Genomic DNA, 13,123 nt, shown 5'->3' with positions numbered 1-13,123 from the left:
ACCCTTTGTCTAAAAGCTAGTTTATCTGGTGAGATAACGTTGGTCTGTAGTGAGGTCTGAATCCCTCCTGTGATGCAGTTCTTATAAAAGAGTATGTAACAGTGCAGACCCCGCAGAACTAAAGGCTCTAAAGTCCGTGGCTTTTACAGGGAGTGTCTGTGAAGAGGCATTGGGATGCAGTCCGTAGAGATAGCTGGCTGGGAGGCAACTTGACAGAGGGCTAGCAAGAAAGCAGAGCCCTGGAGAGTAAGGCTAGCCGGGGGCATGGGTCCGTGTGGGGCCCGACAGCTCCCTGGGCCTCGGGTGGCATACCCTATCCAATAGACGCCGGAGTCCTGAGTTCTGTCTCTCGAAGCATGGAGAGGTGAGACCTTGCTTCAGCATAAGCTTTCAGGCTTTCTAATTATTTGGCCTTGTAATGTACACACATCTGATTGAGGCAGTTCCCACATTGGTCACTGTGGTTATGGAATAATTAATATTGAATACTCTTCTCAAATTAACAGATTAAACTCTTTATTTTTCAAAACTTACAGAATACAAAAGTTATTAAATTTTATAGGAATTTTAGCAGGTATGATAAAGTATTTTTAAAAACTTGAGCTGGAGAGATGGCTCAGTTGAAGTGCATGCAGTACCTGAGTTCAGTCACCAGAACCCACATAAAAAGGCAGGCATGGTGGTGCACACTTAAAATCTGAGCACTGGAGAGGCAGAGATGGGTAGATCACTTGAGGCTTGCTATACAGCCAGCCTAACCTACTTTGCAAGCTCTGGACCAATGAGAAAAGTGAAGGGTTCCTGAAGAATACTTTTGAGTTGTCTTCTGTCCTCAACACATGTACCTGCACATACATGAACACACATCCCCATACATACAGGAGTACACACATATATGTACCTACATATACACCATATGCACACTCGTTCTCAGAGATGAGCCCTGCTCATCCTCCAGTGTATTTTTCTGGTCTTTGTGCACATTGTGTGTAAGGTGGACTCAGGACCAAGAGAACAAGGCTGACATTGGTCTTGGTTGCTTCTTGGGCTGCTCATGGAATCATGTAGCCGTACTCAGATCTGCAATGAGGAGTGCCTTCCTAAGAGCAAGTTTTCATTTCTCATGAGGACTGGTGAGAAGAGCTATGTGACACACTGCTGAGGTTCTAGATAACCTGTGATCTAGCAGAGGTCAGCTTCACTTCATGGCCACTGTAGTATGACATTACCAGGAAGGGACTGGTGTGCTTTTTCTATCCAAATGCAGCAGGGTCATGCAACTCTACACCAAGAGTGAATGCAGGGCTGGGTTTATTGTGCATGTGGTGTGGTCACTAGCAGAGTACAGCTGGGGGCTTTTAGCTGGGGCATGCCAGAGTCTACAGCAGGACCAAGAGGACCAGGAAGAGTTAATCAGGAAAGGACAATTGAGCCATGCTTGACTGGCTTTACCCCTGAATGCTCCCAGCAAGCCAGCAGGGTGTAGGTTATAGCAGCCTTACTTTCAAATGCAGAAGTAGAAATGCCCACTGTCCCTGCTAGTGAGGAAGCAGCAGTAGCACAGATGGCCCCTTTTCCCACTTAAGGATGCAGGAGAAGTGAAGTGGGAAGAAGGCAACACCTACAACACTGGAGGCATCTGCAGCCCTGAGCAAGAAGGGTTTGGAGTTCACAAGCTTCAAGGATATTAGCATAGTTATACTATATTGTGGTCATTATTGAGGCGCCATGGAGATGGGATATGCCTGTGTTTATAACAAGTTGCTGCAGCACAGTTTTGCATTTTACTAAATTGTTAATCTACCCAGCAGGCAATCTTTTCCCTCTTAGGAACACTGAGCATACAAGCTGACAAATCTAGAGTAACAGGATCCTTGGTGTATGCATATTCAATTTTCCCTTTAGAAACAACAGAATTTCCTGGACCTAAGAGGGAGGCTGGGCCTGCTAACACCTCTGAGGGGAGGGATGCTGTGTGGGAAGTCTGAGCTCCTTCCTCAGCCATGGCTTTGAAACATGAGCCTCACCACCAAAACTGGACACTCCCATAGGGAGAGCCTGGGAAGAAAAGGGAACCACAAGGAAATCCTTATAGTTCTTACCAAACACTGTGACAAATCTCTCAGACATAGGCTCTTTCCAGTGTTTGAAGGGTTGTGCAAAGGGGAATGGGCTTGTTTCACACAGACATGCTTGCTTGGAATTTATGGAGATAAGTTTTCCAAAGACAAGATGAGTTGTCCCCTCAGCATGGTAGTGAGTAGCTAACCAGAGCTGGGGAGCCTAAAGTTCTAAAGGAGATGCTCTCAGACATGCTGCCACTCCTCATGAGTATGCAGGGTAGGCCCTTTGTGTTGAGGGGAGACAACCTAAATTAGTAAAACAGGGTTCAGCCCCTAGAAACATAGGATGAATGCCGTTCATGCTTACAGCGTCCCACTTGTAGGAATTGTTTGCTTGAAACAGAATCATCTTGGCTATGAAGAAATTATGTTTGAAATTGAAGATATGGATGATCTCCCTAGGATACATATCACTACCGTGAGAGTTGTGTGCAAGTGATTATATATTAAGACACACACACACACACACACACACACAAACACCTAAAGGTTTTTGTTATTTTGAAACAGGGTGTGTAGCCCTGGCTCTCCTGGAACTTGTTATGTAGACCAGGAAGGCATTGAGCTCAGAGATCCTTCTGCCTCTAGAGTGCTGGAATTAAAGGCATCACTCCTGGCAACCTAAGATGGATTCCCCCCCCCAACCCCCATCCTCATTTGTTTTGAGGCAGAGTTTCTCTGTGCAACTCTGGCTGTCCTGTCCCTTGCTCTGTAGACCAGGCTGGCCTCAGACTCAGAGAGCAACCTCTGTCTCCAATGGGATTAAAGGTTTTGTGCCACCACTGCTGGGCTAAATTACTTAATGGTAAGCACTGCAAAAGATGGGGCTACTGCCTGGGGCTACTGTAAGTCATCCAAAGAAAAACCCCAAAACCAAAAAATGTGCATCTTGGGAAAACCATCCAAAGTGTAAAACCAACCTACCAAAGGCTTGATAGTGGTCACGTTTCTTAGTCTGGAGTAGTTCAGGTCACAGCTGGATGGATCATCAGATTTAAAAACTGAAGGATGTCAAATGACAAGACAAGAAAGTTTCCCTCCCTGCCACTGCTGGAGGACAGTTGGGGAAGCTGAGTGCAGCAGGTGGTGCACTGTCCCTCTGCCTCCACACCATGCCCAATGCCAGCAGCCACGCTAGTCCTGTAAGCAGAGGACCAGGCCAGGACGCTGCCTGGTGGGTCTGGCTTTCCCAACCATGGTTTCCACTGGTCACACATTGAGAGTCTGAGGAGCTGATGTCTGAAAGATGGCTGAGGGATTAGGTGTGAATTTTCTCACCTCTGGAACCTGAAAAAGGAAGTGTGGCAGTGTCAGTGGGCTTCTCCCTCAACCTGTCCCAGTCCCTGGCTCTGAGAAGAGAACCCCTTGCCCCTTGCAGCAGTTCACAGTGGAAGTTAACAGAATGAACTGTCACTACTATGGTGGGTCGTGGGGAACATGAACCTGTTCTGCTTCCCTCTGCCCTTTAGTTGGGATGAAGATGCTAAGTAGTCCTGTAGTGCTGGGAGCCTCACACGGCGCTTGAGTCAGTTTGGTTTTAGTATTTCCACAGGGAACAGGGCTATACTGAGAACAGAAGTTAGGGCCTGTGTATGTAGTTCACCACTGAGCTACGCTCCCATACTTGAAAGTCACTAGCCCTAGTAGTAGTCAGGACACAGGCTGGGGTTTAGGAGGAGGACAGACACTGCTCACTAGGGAGTCCAAAGATGCTACCTAGCCAATGACAGAGGAGCTTTTCTGAGGTATATTTTGTTGGATATTCCTGTCCTTAACCATCATGCCATCAAAACCTGATTCCGAACAGGCATCTGTCTCCCCACCTTCAGGCTGACCTGGAAGCTGGCCCCAGGGCTGGGGTCCCATCCGGAGCTGTGAGTTGTAATGACTCTGGCTGCTCTTGCCTTTGTGGATCTTGAGGGCTTCACTCCAGTCCAAGCTTGGAATTCCTGTCTGCAACAGAATACAATTGTAACCTTGCACAGGGTCAATCATTCATTTTCTGCACCTTTAAAGAAGCCCTGTTCACTGCTGGTCTGCTTCACTTCCTACTGAGTCTTTATCCTCCTGCACAAGCAGGACCAGATGCACCAGTTGCTCTAAGCAGATGGACCATCTTAGGAAGAGTTGCTCTTCCGTTCTGAATGCTCCACCAAGAAATCTCAGCCACCCAAGCCCAGGAGAGCAGTGGCAGAAAACCCTCATGCAGGTGAACATCAGGCAGCATCTAGCACACATCTGCCTTACAGACAGACAAGCCCCAGTGCTCACAACCCTCCTGAGACCTGACACTGCCTTCGGGATTGCAGGCCACTTAGTAGGGAGTCCAGAGCCAGTGAAGGCTGTCACCTTCACGCCCACTTAGGTGCAGAGAATTGTCAGTGTGGACAATGCCCAGCCCAGCAATGGTACATCTGCTTACAACTTGGAAGAAAGAGAAGGCTTAGCCATAAGCAATGGTCAGGACTCACATGACGGAAGGAAAGAGTCCCACCAGTCTTCTGACCTCCACATGTGTGTTGTGATGTATGCACATGACATGCATGTACATACACAGGCACAACAGATGTAAAACAACCCAAAAACTCTTTGGTAAATCACAGGGTTTGATAGGTGACTTAGCAGTTATGCGTATACTCCTTTTGCAAAGGGCTGTAGTTGGGTGCCCAGCACCCACACCTCACAATCACCAGGAACTCCAGCTTTAGGGGACCCGCTGCCCTCTTACTGGCCTGTCAGGAACCTGCCCTCACAAGCACAAACAGAAATACACATGACTTTTAAAAGTAAAATGAAATCTCTTTTAAAATGTCTTTTTGAAAAGAGAACTACAGTAGCCATCTCAAAACAAAAACCTTCAAGCTGGTCTGAGCTCCCATGAGCCTCTTCTCTGGAGGGAAAGGACAGGCTAACTCAGGCCCCTGTCACTCACTGAAAATGCTCAATTCTTCTACTCCTGGAGACCTCTTAATCTTGTCAGTGTCCCTCCTAAATGGTAAACTCAGGAAGGCTGTTGTATTGTATCATCCCCCCATGACCACAGGCACAGGGCTCAGACAGCCAGGGCCAGTGCCTGCCTGTGCTAGGCCCTCCCTACACTGGCCCAGATTATACCCTGAAAACAACAAGGGATTCTTTTCTTGGCAGCATCAGAGCTGATCCTCACTGGGCAGGCAGATGGCATGGGCAAGAGGAGCTGTTGTCTGCTGTGGTCAACACTCAGAATTTTGGGTATAAGGAAGAGCTGAGCCAGGGCCTGTCATAATTTTTGCTTCTTGAAGCTTCAAGGTTCTAAAGACCAGCTGTCTAAACCACATGCTGTTCTTTTTCTCCTGGGAATGCAGGGGCTCCCCATGAACATGCCCTTCTGTCCCCAACTATCTCTGAGCTGTGCTCCAGGCAGCCTAAGACAGTTGCTCTGAGGTGACAGCTGGGGACTCAAAGCAGGAAGAACCTATAGCAGTCCCTGGGGTGTTGCAGGAGGTGCTCCAGCCAACAGGGCTTGTGGTGGAATAGAGAAACAACATCAGAGGTGGAATTCCCAGAGCCCAGCTACTCACGGAGGAGTATGAGTAAGGTGAACTACTGCTTACACCAAGATTGATGAAAGAATACAAGCCTCACTGTGCTCCTTACAAAGCATCACGGGCTCAATATGTAGCCTTGGCTGCCTGGAACTTGCTATACAAACCAGAGCTGACCTTGTACTCTTAGAGATCCATCTGCCTCTGCCTCTCAAGTGCTGGGATTAAAGGTGTGCACTACCATACCCAGGTACTTCTTTCTCCACATTGTTCATGGACCTGACCAGCCTCAAAGGAATTATGGAAGCACTGTTCTGGGAGGAGCTAGCCAGATAGCTCCAAGGCAGCTGTTTAAGGCTCTGGTGCCTATCTGGCTAGAAAATTAGGCAGATCACTCTTTCCATGATGACCAGAAGCCAAGTGAAGCAGGACCTGTTAGCAGGGAGAGATGCAGGCCCTAGGGGACCCATGGCACTGAAAGACTATAGGTCAGGAGTGGCCACAAACCTGTTCCATTACTTTCGGGTCTAAATTGTTTTCTGAATGCCTATAGCAGTTCACTTGGGGGAAGTACATCTTAGAAGATGGAAGTCAGGATGGGATTACTCCAGCCTCTGGGGTCCTAGAGGCCAGGGAGTTTAGTGCTGGAGGTCAGTCATGCTCCTGGGCTGGTCTTGGGGGTGACTGGCCAGCCAGGATCTTACTATTCCAGTTCTCCAGGGAAGGCAAATGTTCCAATGGCAGAGTTTACACTTGGAAAGGCAAGCCCCCATCTGTCAGTGATTTTCCACTGCTGGCTTCAAGACTCAGTTTAAGAAACTGTCTCCAAGGAGGTGGCCAAAGATGAGCTGTATAAACTGTGTTAGGGAAGGAGAGCCTGCGGGGACTACACAGTTGGTGCCTGAGTCCCACTCCTTTCTATGCTGTTCAGAGCCATGTGGTTTGAACTACCAGCTCAATTCCTCATTTGCAGAGGCAGTGCAATAACAGGCCATGGGCAGGGGGGTGGGGGGGTAGAGACATCAGGTTAAGTGGAGAGCAACAGCTAGCACCTTACCACCAACAGAGCTTAGAGGACTCTACAGGACATTTAGGGTGGGTAAAACAGCTTCTTGTAACCAGCCATGATTTTCTGGAATATCCCCCCTGAAGAGTGGCTTGTACCAAAGTCCCCAAGCTGCTAAATGATTATGAAAGGTGGCTTCCTTTCTTCCCTGCAAGCCTGCCATTGTTTGACTGCTAGAATCTCAAGCCACTGCAAAGCACTGCACATGCAGGACCACTGGAAGGACCATGAACATTCAGACTTCTCCTGCGGAGGATTCGGGTTCTAGGAATCAGTAAGCCTATCTGCTCTGTCCCTAGCTGTGCCAAGCAGCTCCACAAGTCCAAGAGCACAAGGCCTTGTCCTGCACTTCGCTTCTTTGACATGTGTGTGTTTGAGATTCACCATCTGCCTGTAGGGCTTCACAGTGTCCCATCCCCAATATCAGGACAGCAGGGCTGTGACCATCTATCTGTACAATGTCCCCATGTGCCATTTATATTATGTTTTAAGTTTTATTTTTAATTATGTGTATGTGTGTGCATCTCTTGAGTGTGAGTGTGTGCAGTGAGTGTGGATGCCCCAGAGGCCAGAGGTGTCAGATCTCTTTGAAGCTGTTGTTACTGGCAACTATGAGGTACCTGGTCTGAGTGCTGGAACTCCAATCCCACACAAGAGCAGGGTACTCTCTTAATCAGAGCCACCTCTCAGCCCCATTACCTCTTAGTCCTGAGCTTTCATCCCACCTACAAGGAATCTAAATGACAAAATTCCTAAAGTATTTAAACACCTGTAACAAATGTGTGGTAGTGTTTAAAATAGTCCCAAATTGGGAAACACAAATGAGAAAAAATTATATATATATATATATATACATATATATATATATATATATATATATATATATATTGGGATTCTGCCTATGGCTGTATGCCTAAGAAAGGTCTACCATACCATACAGTTATTAACATTCAGAACATCTATCTATGGTCAAACATTACATTAGGTTTTTAAAAAGGTAATGTAGTTATATGTTTGTCAGATGGCTCAGAAGGTGACTGCCTGGCACAAGCCTGAGTTGGATCCCTGGAACCCAAGGCAGAAGGGGAAGAGGAGTGACTTTCTAAAGTTGTCCTCTGACCTGCTCACCCCCTTCTCCCCCCACACACTAATATATATTAAATATTTTTAAAACATCGCGACAGCAAGAATAGGATCATGAAAGAAGCTGAATGTGTATGAATTCATTTTATACTAAGAATTAGGAAGATCCATCTGTTTGGGAGGGGAGGTGTGAGGGTGTTAAGGCAGTATTTGTTATTTTTATTCCTAATTCCCCCACTATGAGCATTCATTAATCTTCTGTGTAGAAAGAGAGGCAGGAAGTCCTCAGCTGTTCAAAGCTGAGCAGCAAAGGGAGCAAAGGACCTTCCTTCAGTGGGGTCTTGAACAGCACAAGCACTGGCCCTGGGCACAGTGTGAGGCGTGGGATGGGGGGCTGTGCACCGCCCTCTGTGCTCACCCCACAGAAGTTAAAAGAGAACAATCTGAGAGCGAAGGAGGAGGAACCGAGGGAGGGGGTACTCCCTTGTGAGGTGCGCTCATCCTGGATCCCAGGGTAGGGAGCAGACGGGAACGCAAGGCGGTGCCTACAGTGTCAGGAAGAGATGACCCTGAGGCTCCCCTGCCACTCCAGTTCCTGTGGAATTCAGGCTTCGTGCTCGCCCCGCCCCCACCCCCGCTTCGGGACTCAGTTTCCTCCCACCGCAGGTCGCCATTCAAAGCGTTCCTCTGCCGCAGTCAGCTACCCACCTATAGGACGTGGTTGCTACTACAGCTGCGTCCGCGTCCCCGACCGGCAGCACGTAGATCGTCCGGGTGGGGGGCGCCAGGGACTGACCCCTGCGGCCGCCCGGCCCCGGCGTGCGCTCTTGAGCCACATCCCGGGACCCCGCGCGCGCAGTTCGCACACCGAAATCCCGCTGGTACTGGGTGAGCGGCACAGCGCGGCTAGGCTCCCGCGCGCCTGCGACCGCCGGGCTCCCGCGCGAGACGCTGCAGCCCGCGCCGGGCTCCTCGCTCCCCGGGTCCGAGTAACCGTGCAGAGTCAGCGGCACCGCTACGTCCGAGCGGTCCAGCTGGTTCCAGCGCCGGGCCAGGCAGCACAGCCGGCTGATGCAGGGCCACGCCATGCCGCTCGGCCGCGCGCCTGCCACTCGCGCGCACGCGCGCGCGCGTTACCCCGCGGACCCTGCGCAGCTCTGCGCCCGATCAGGACGGCCTGCGGGCAGTCTTCGAGGTTAAACCCAGAGTTCCCCCAATGTGAGCTCAGAAATCAGACCTGGGCTTCACAGAGGGCGAGGCCGGAGGGAGGCATTTCCTTGGGGTCATTCTGCCTGCTTTTCTTTAAAGGAACAATCCATCAAGAAGGCTCCGGTGGCGGAGCCAGGGGACTCTGTTGAAGCTTGTGGACACGGGTGGCTGCAAAATAGAGTTTCAGCTGTGCTAAGGGGGCTCGGCGGTCACCCTGAGTGGAAGTGGTGGTCAACAAGGAGGGTGATGCAAGTCAAGACTTGGAACCATGTTTCCCGAAAAACCCATTTGAGTCAGCTCCTGAACCGCCATTTGCCATTTACTGTGCTGTTTTAAATGGGTGACAACCAATCCAGTTTTCCAGTGAACTGTCATGAGCTCCCAATCGTCCTTTCTCTAGGTTGTAAAACCCCAAAACTGGTTTTCTTTTCCTGATATGCATGTGTGCTTGTTTCATTGCAGAGCTATATTCCAACCTGAATGAAGGTCAGTTAAATACAGAGACAACCTCTAGCTGCCCTCCAAAGGCTTCCCAAGTGTATCCTGCATGCACTTAGACCTGCAATCATAGAAGTGGTGGTAGTTACACTAAATTCTGGCTGAACCTGGAAAGTACCCAGTCTGCACCTCAGAGGACTGCCCAGTCTGGGCCAGTTGGTCAGCTCATCTCCCTCAACTTGGTTAGCTGGAAGTTGTACTGGAGTGGCATACCATTGCTGGTTTAACACCCCAAGTTTGGCTATGGCCCCATACTGACAGTTAACTCTGGAGCTGGAAAACCTTTACCAAAGGAGCATTCATGGGTGTGGTGGTTAGAATAAGCTTGGCCCTGGGAGTGGCACTATTAGCTGTAGCCTTGTTGGAGGAAGTGTGTCACTGTGTGGGTGGACATTGAGACCCTCCTCCTAACCATGTAAGAGTCAGTCTTCTCCTAGTGGCCTTCAGATGAAGGAAGATGTAGCTCTCTCAGCTGTGCCTGCACCATGTCTGCGTAGATGCTGCCATGTTCCCACCTTGATGATAGTGGACTGAACCTTAATGATAGTTTGCCAGCCCCAATGAAATGTTGTCCTTATAAGCGTTGCCTTGGTCATGGTGTCTGTTCACAGCAGTAAACCCTAACTAAGACAATAGGGACTCCCAAAAGGCTTCTCTCAGCCAGAGCCAACTGACTTTGTGAAGTGGGAGCTAGTCTTTGGGTTAGTCAACCTGGCAGATGAAGGCTAGTAGTTATGAGATAATCCAGGGGAGAAAGTCGCAGACCACCACTCTTAGCTGGTGATGAAGAGTGATCTAGTGCATCAGATGGGCTCTTGGCAGGAAAGCACTGCAAGGCTTTAAGTCAAAGACAGAAATCACATCATACTAGGTGCAAGGTGAGCAGGTTTTTCTTTGGGGGCAGTTTTTTTGGTTGGTCTTTTAAAAAAAAAACAATATATTGTTTCACAGAAGGAAAGGTGAACCTTTTAATCATATAAGGTTGTTTTTCTGGAGGAATTTTTTGTACACATCCAAAATTCTTTCCCACTAGGAAAAGAGGAATATTTTTTTTCGTTTTTCCCCTCCTCTTCTTCTTCCTCTTCCTCCTCCTCTCCCTCTTCTTTTTCAGAAGACAAATTATTGTTTACAAGCGAGGTGAGGGTCCAAACGGGAGAAGATGTAGTGTCAGGGTAACCTAATGTTTAAGCCATTTTAGTTAAAATACTTTTTCATGGCAAGTGAGATGACACAGTGGGTAAAGTATACCAAGTCTGGTATACTGAGTTCAATCCCCAGGAACCAAATAATGAAAGGAATATTGAATCCCCAACATTGTTCTGTCACCTCTAGGTGAAGGGTGGTATGTGCATTTACATAGAAAGACAAGATAAACAAGGAAGTGCATGACATGTTTTCAAGATGTGCTTATTTTATATGTGTGCATGCATGTATGTATGTGCACCAAGTACATGTAGAGGCCAGAGAGGGAGTCAGATTCCCCAGAATGAACCTACAGGTGGTTATGTGCTACCACGTGGATGCTAGGGACTAAATCAGGGTCCTCTGCCAGGGCAGCAAATGCTCTTAACCAAAGGGCTGTCTTTCAAGCCCTGTAAACTATTTTAGATTAAACGATTTAAATGAATAATTTTACAGAAAAGATAACTTAAGTGGGAATTTCTGGTGTCATCAGAGACTCAATTGTGTTATGTGTTTTGTTTTGTTTTGTTTTTCTAGAAGCTGTCTTATGAGAGGATGTTTTGTTGAGAACAGATGTGGTGTTTTTCTGGAATCTGTCTGGTGAAAGAGCATGTGATGTTTTGCTGGAGCAGACACTTGAGAGGACGCTTGATGTTTAGAAAGAGTAGAAGTTTAGCTCAACAATGGACAAAACTCTGGCATTGGTTCACCTTGCTTCCTCCTCTGATCTTCACTTCTTGTGAGTTCTTTGAAATGCACCAAAGAACTTCTGGTGATATTCCTGCTGCTTCCTGCTGCTTCCTGCTGCTTCCTGCTGCTTCCTGCTGCTTCCTGCTGCTTCCTGCTGCTTCCTGCTGCTTCCTGCTGCTTCCTGCTGCTTCCTGCTGCTTCCTGCTGCTTCCTGCTGCTTCAGGGGACTCATGCTGATACCTTGAGGTATGTCTGGATGCAGCCACTGCTGCTGATTTGTGTTTGGTGTTTTGCTGATAGACTGGACTGCTGACTATGAATATTGAAACTACTTCTGAGCAGACCCACATCATCCTAGTCCTATCGAGACTTCTCTCCCCTGCCTTTGATCATTGGGCTGTAAGGGAGGTTGAAGTGTTTAAGATTCTGTATTAAAGTAGGTTTTGAAAAATCTAAGCCTACAGAAAACACTGAGAATCAGTGGTGAATGTTGGTGACCCCAGCGTGTGGACACAAGGGGATCAGAAGCAAGTTAGAAGCCCACCAAAAAAATAAAAGGCAGAAAAATAAATCTTTTAACTCATGTTTTGTAGTGTCAGAGATTGAACCCAAGATTTTGTACATCCCTGGACTACCTCCACAAACACCTTTACTTGTTCATTCATTAAACTTACTTCATACTAGGGCTGGTACTGGGTTTTCTCGAGATTTAGTGCGCTGGATCCAAGAAATGTTAGGCCAGGTGGTATAAGAGGGAAAGTAAGGTTGCCTTTCATTTCATTCATTTCATTTCATTTCATTTCATTTCATTTCATTCAGTTTCATTTAACGTTTTGAAAGTTCATTTGACAGCCAATTCAGTCCCTCATACAGACCAGTTCCTTGTGTGGCACAAGTGGCTTGGACATATCATGTTCTGTTCTGGAGAGACGGAAGACCTAATTTATCCGTCATCTCACTGATGGCCATAGCGTTTGGCAAATCCCGTTTGTTTGCAAAAAGCAGCAGCACTGCGTCCTGCAACTCATCTTCCAGAAGCATTTTCTGCAGCACAGCTGCTCCCTTCTGAATTCTTTCCTGATCATTGCTCTCTACCACAAAAGTGAAACCCTGGGTGTTCTAGAAGTAATGCCTCCAGAGAGGCCTAATTTTATTTTGACCACCAACACCCCATGCTGTGAAACAAATGTTCTTATATTCTACTGTTTCCACATTTAAACCAATGGTAGGAATGATGGTGACTATCTCCCCTAATTTCAGTGTATACAGAATTGTCATCTTGCCAGCAGCATCCAATCCAACCATCAAAATGTGCATCTGCTTTTTGCTGAAGAGGCGCGAGAAGAGAGGGGAGATGGTGAGGCCCATAGCGGTGGTGGCACTTGGGGTCTGGTGCGCCCTCGGCCCTTCATGGTTCTGGCTCACATCTGAGTGGATGGAAAATAAAACGCTGAAGACCCATTTCACAGGCTGGAGTGTCAGTGAAGCCGAGGGACACAATGTAGAGGGGCCAGGATCTGCTCAGCAACTGGTGTGGTGGCTTCGGAGCAGCGTTGAGTCAAAGCATTTCATTTGGTTTTGTTTTGTTTGGGCTTTAGTTTTTTGGGGGTAAGGTTTTGCTATATATCCCTGCCTGGCCTCAAGCTCATAAGGATTGGCTTCCCTTTGTCTCTGAGTACTGCAGTTAAAAGCATACACCATCATCCCCCACAGGATTCTACTTAGTGTTTATGAGTCCGGCCATCTGC

The 13,123-nt window shown here is 47.9% G+C and overlaps 1 protein-coding gene and 1 pseudogene across 2 annotated transcripts; both read right to left on the bottom strand.

Moving 5' to 3' along the window:
- Positions 1–499: 499 nt before the first annotated feature.
- On the bottom strand, positions 500–9,072 carry LOC143439814 (MAP6 domain-containing protein 1). Of its 2 annotated transcripts, none has more exons than XM_076926408.1 (3): positions 8,505–9,072; positions 3,947–4,076; positions 500–3,410 (listed from the first exon to the last, which is right to left on the bottom strand). In XM_076926408.1, exons 1-3 carry the CDS (start codon positions 8,882–8,884, stop codon positions 3,333–3,335), a joined length of 588 nt encoding a protein of 195 aa, XP_076782523.1. In that variant the 5' UTR covers positions 8,885–9,072; the 3' UTR covers positions 500–3,332. The 2 variants fall into 2 exon arrangements, with proteins under 2 accessions (XP_076782523.1, XP_076782524.1); XM_076926409.1 differs by having other exon boundaries at positions 3,959–4,076; positions 8,505–9,036.
- A 3,103-nt stretch (positions 9,073–12,175) lies between these two features.
- Positions 12,176–12,809, bottom strand: LOC143439591 (ADP-ribosylation factor 4 pseudogene; annotated as a pseudogene).
- Between the last annotated feature and the right edge of the window lie 314 nt (positions 12,810–13,123).

Source organism: Arvicanthis niloticus, chromosome 27 (assembly GCF_011762505.2).
Source record: "Arvicanthis niloticus isolate mArvNil1 chromosome 27, mArvNil1.pat.X, whole genome shotgun sequence".
Classification (NCBI taxonomy): domain Eukaryota; kingdom Metazoa; phylum Chordata; class Mammalia; order Rodentia; family Muridae; genus Arvicanthis; species Arvicanthis niloticus.
This window is presented reverse-complemented; position numbering and strand designations above follow the sequence as displayed.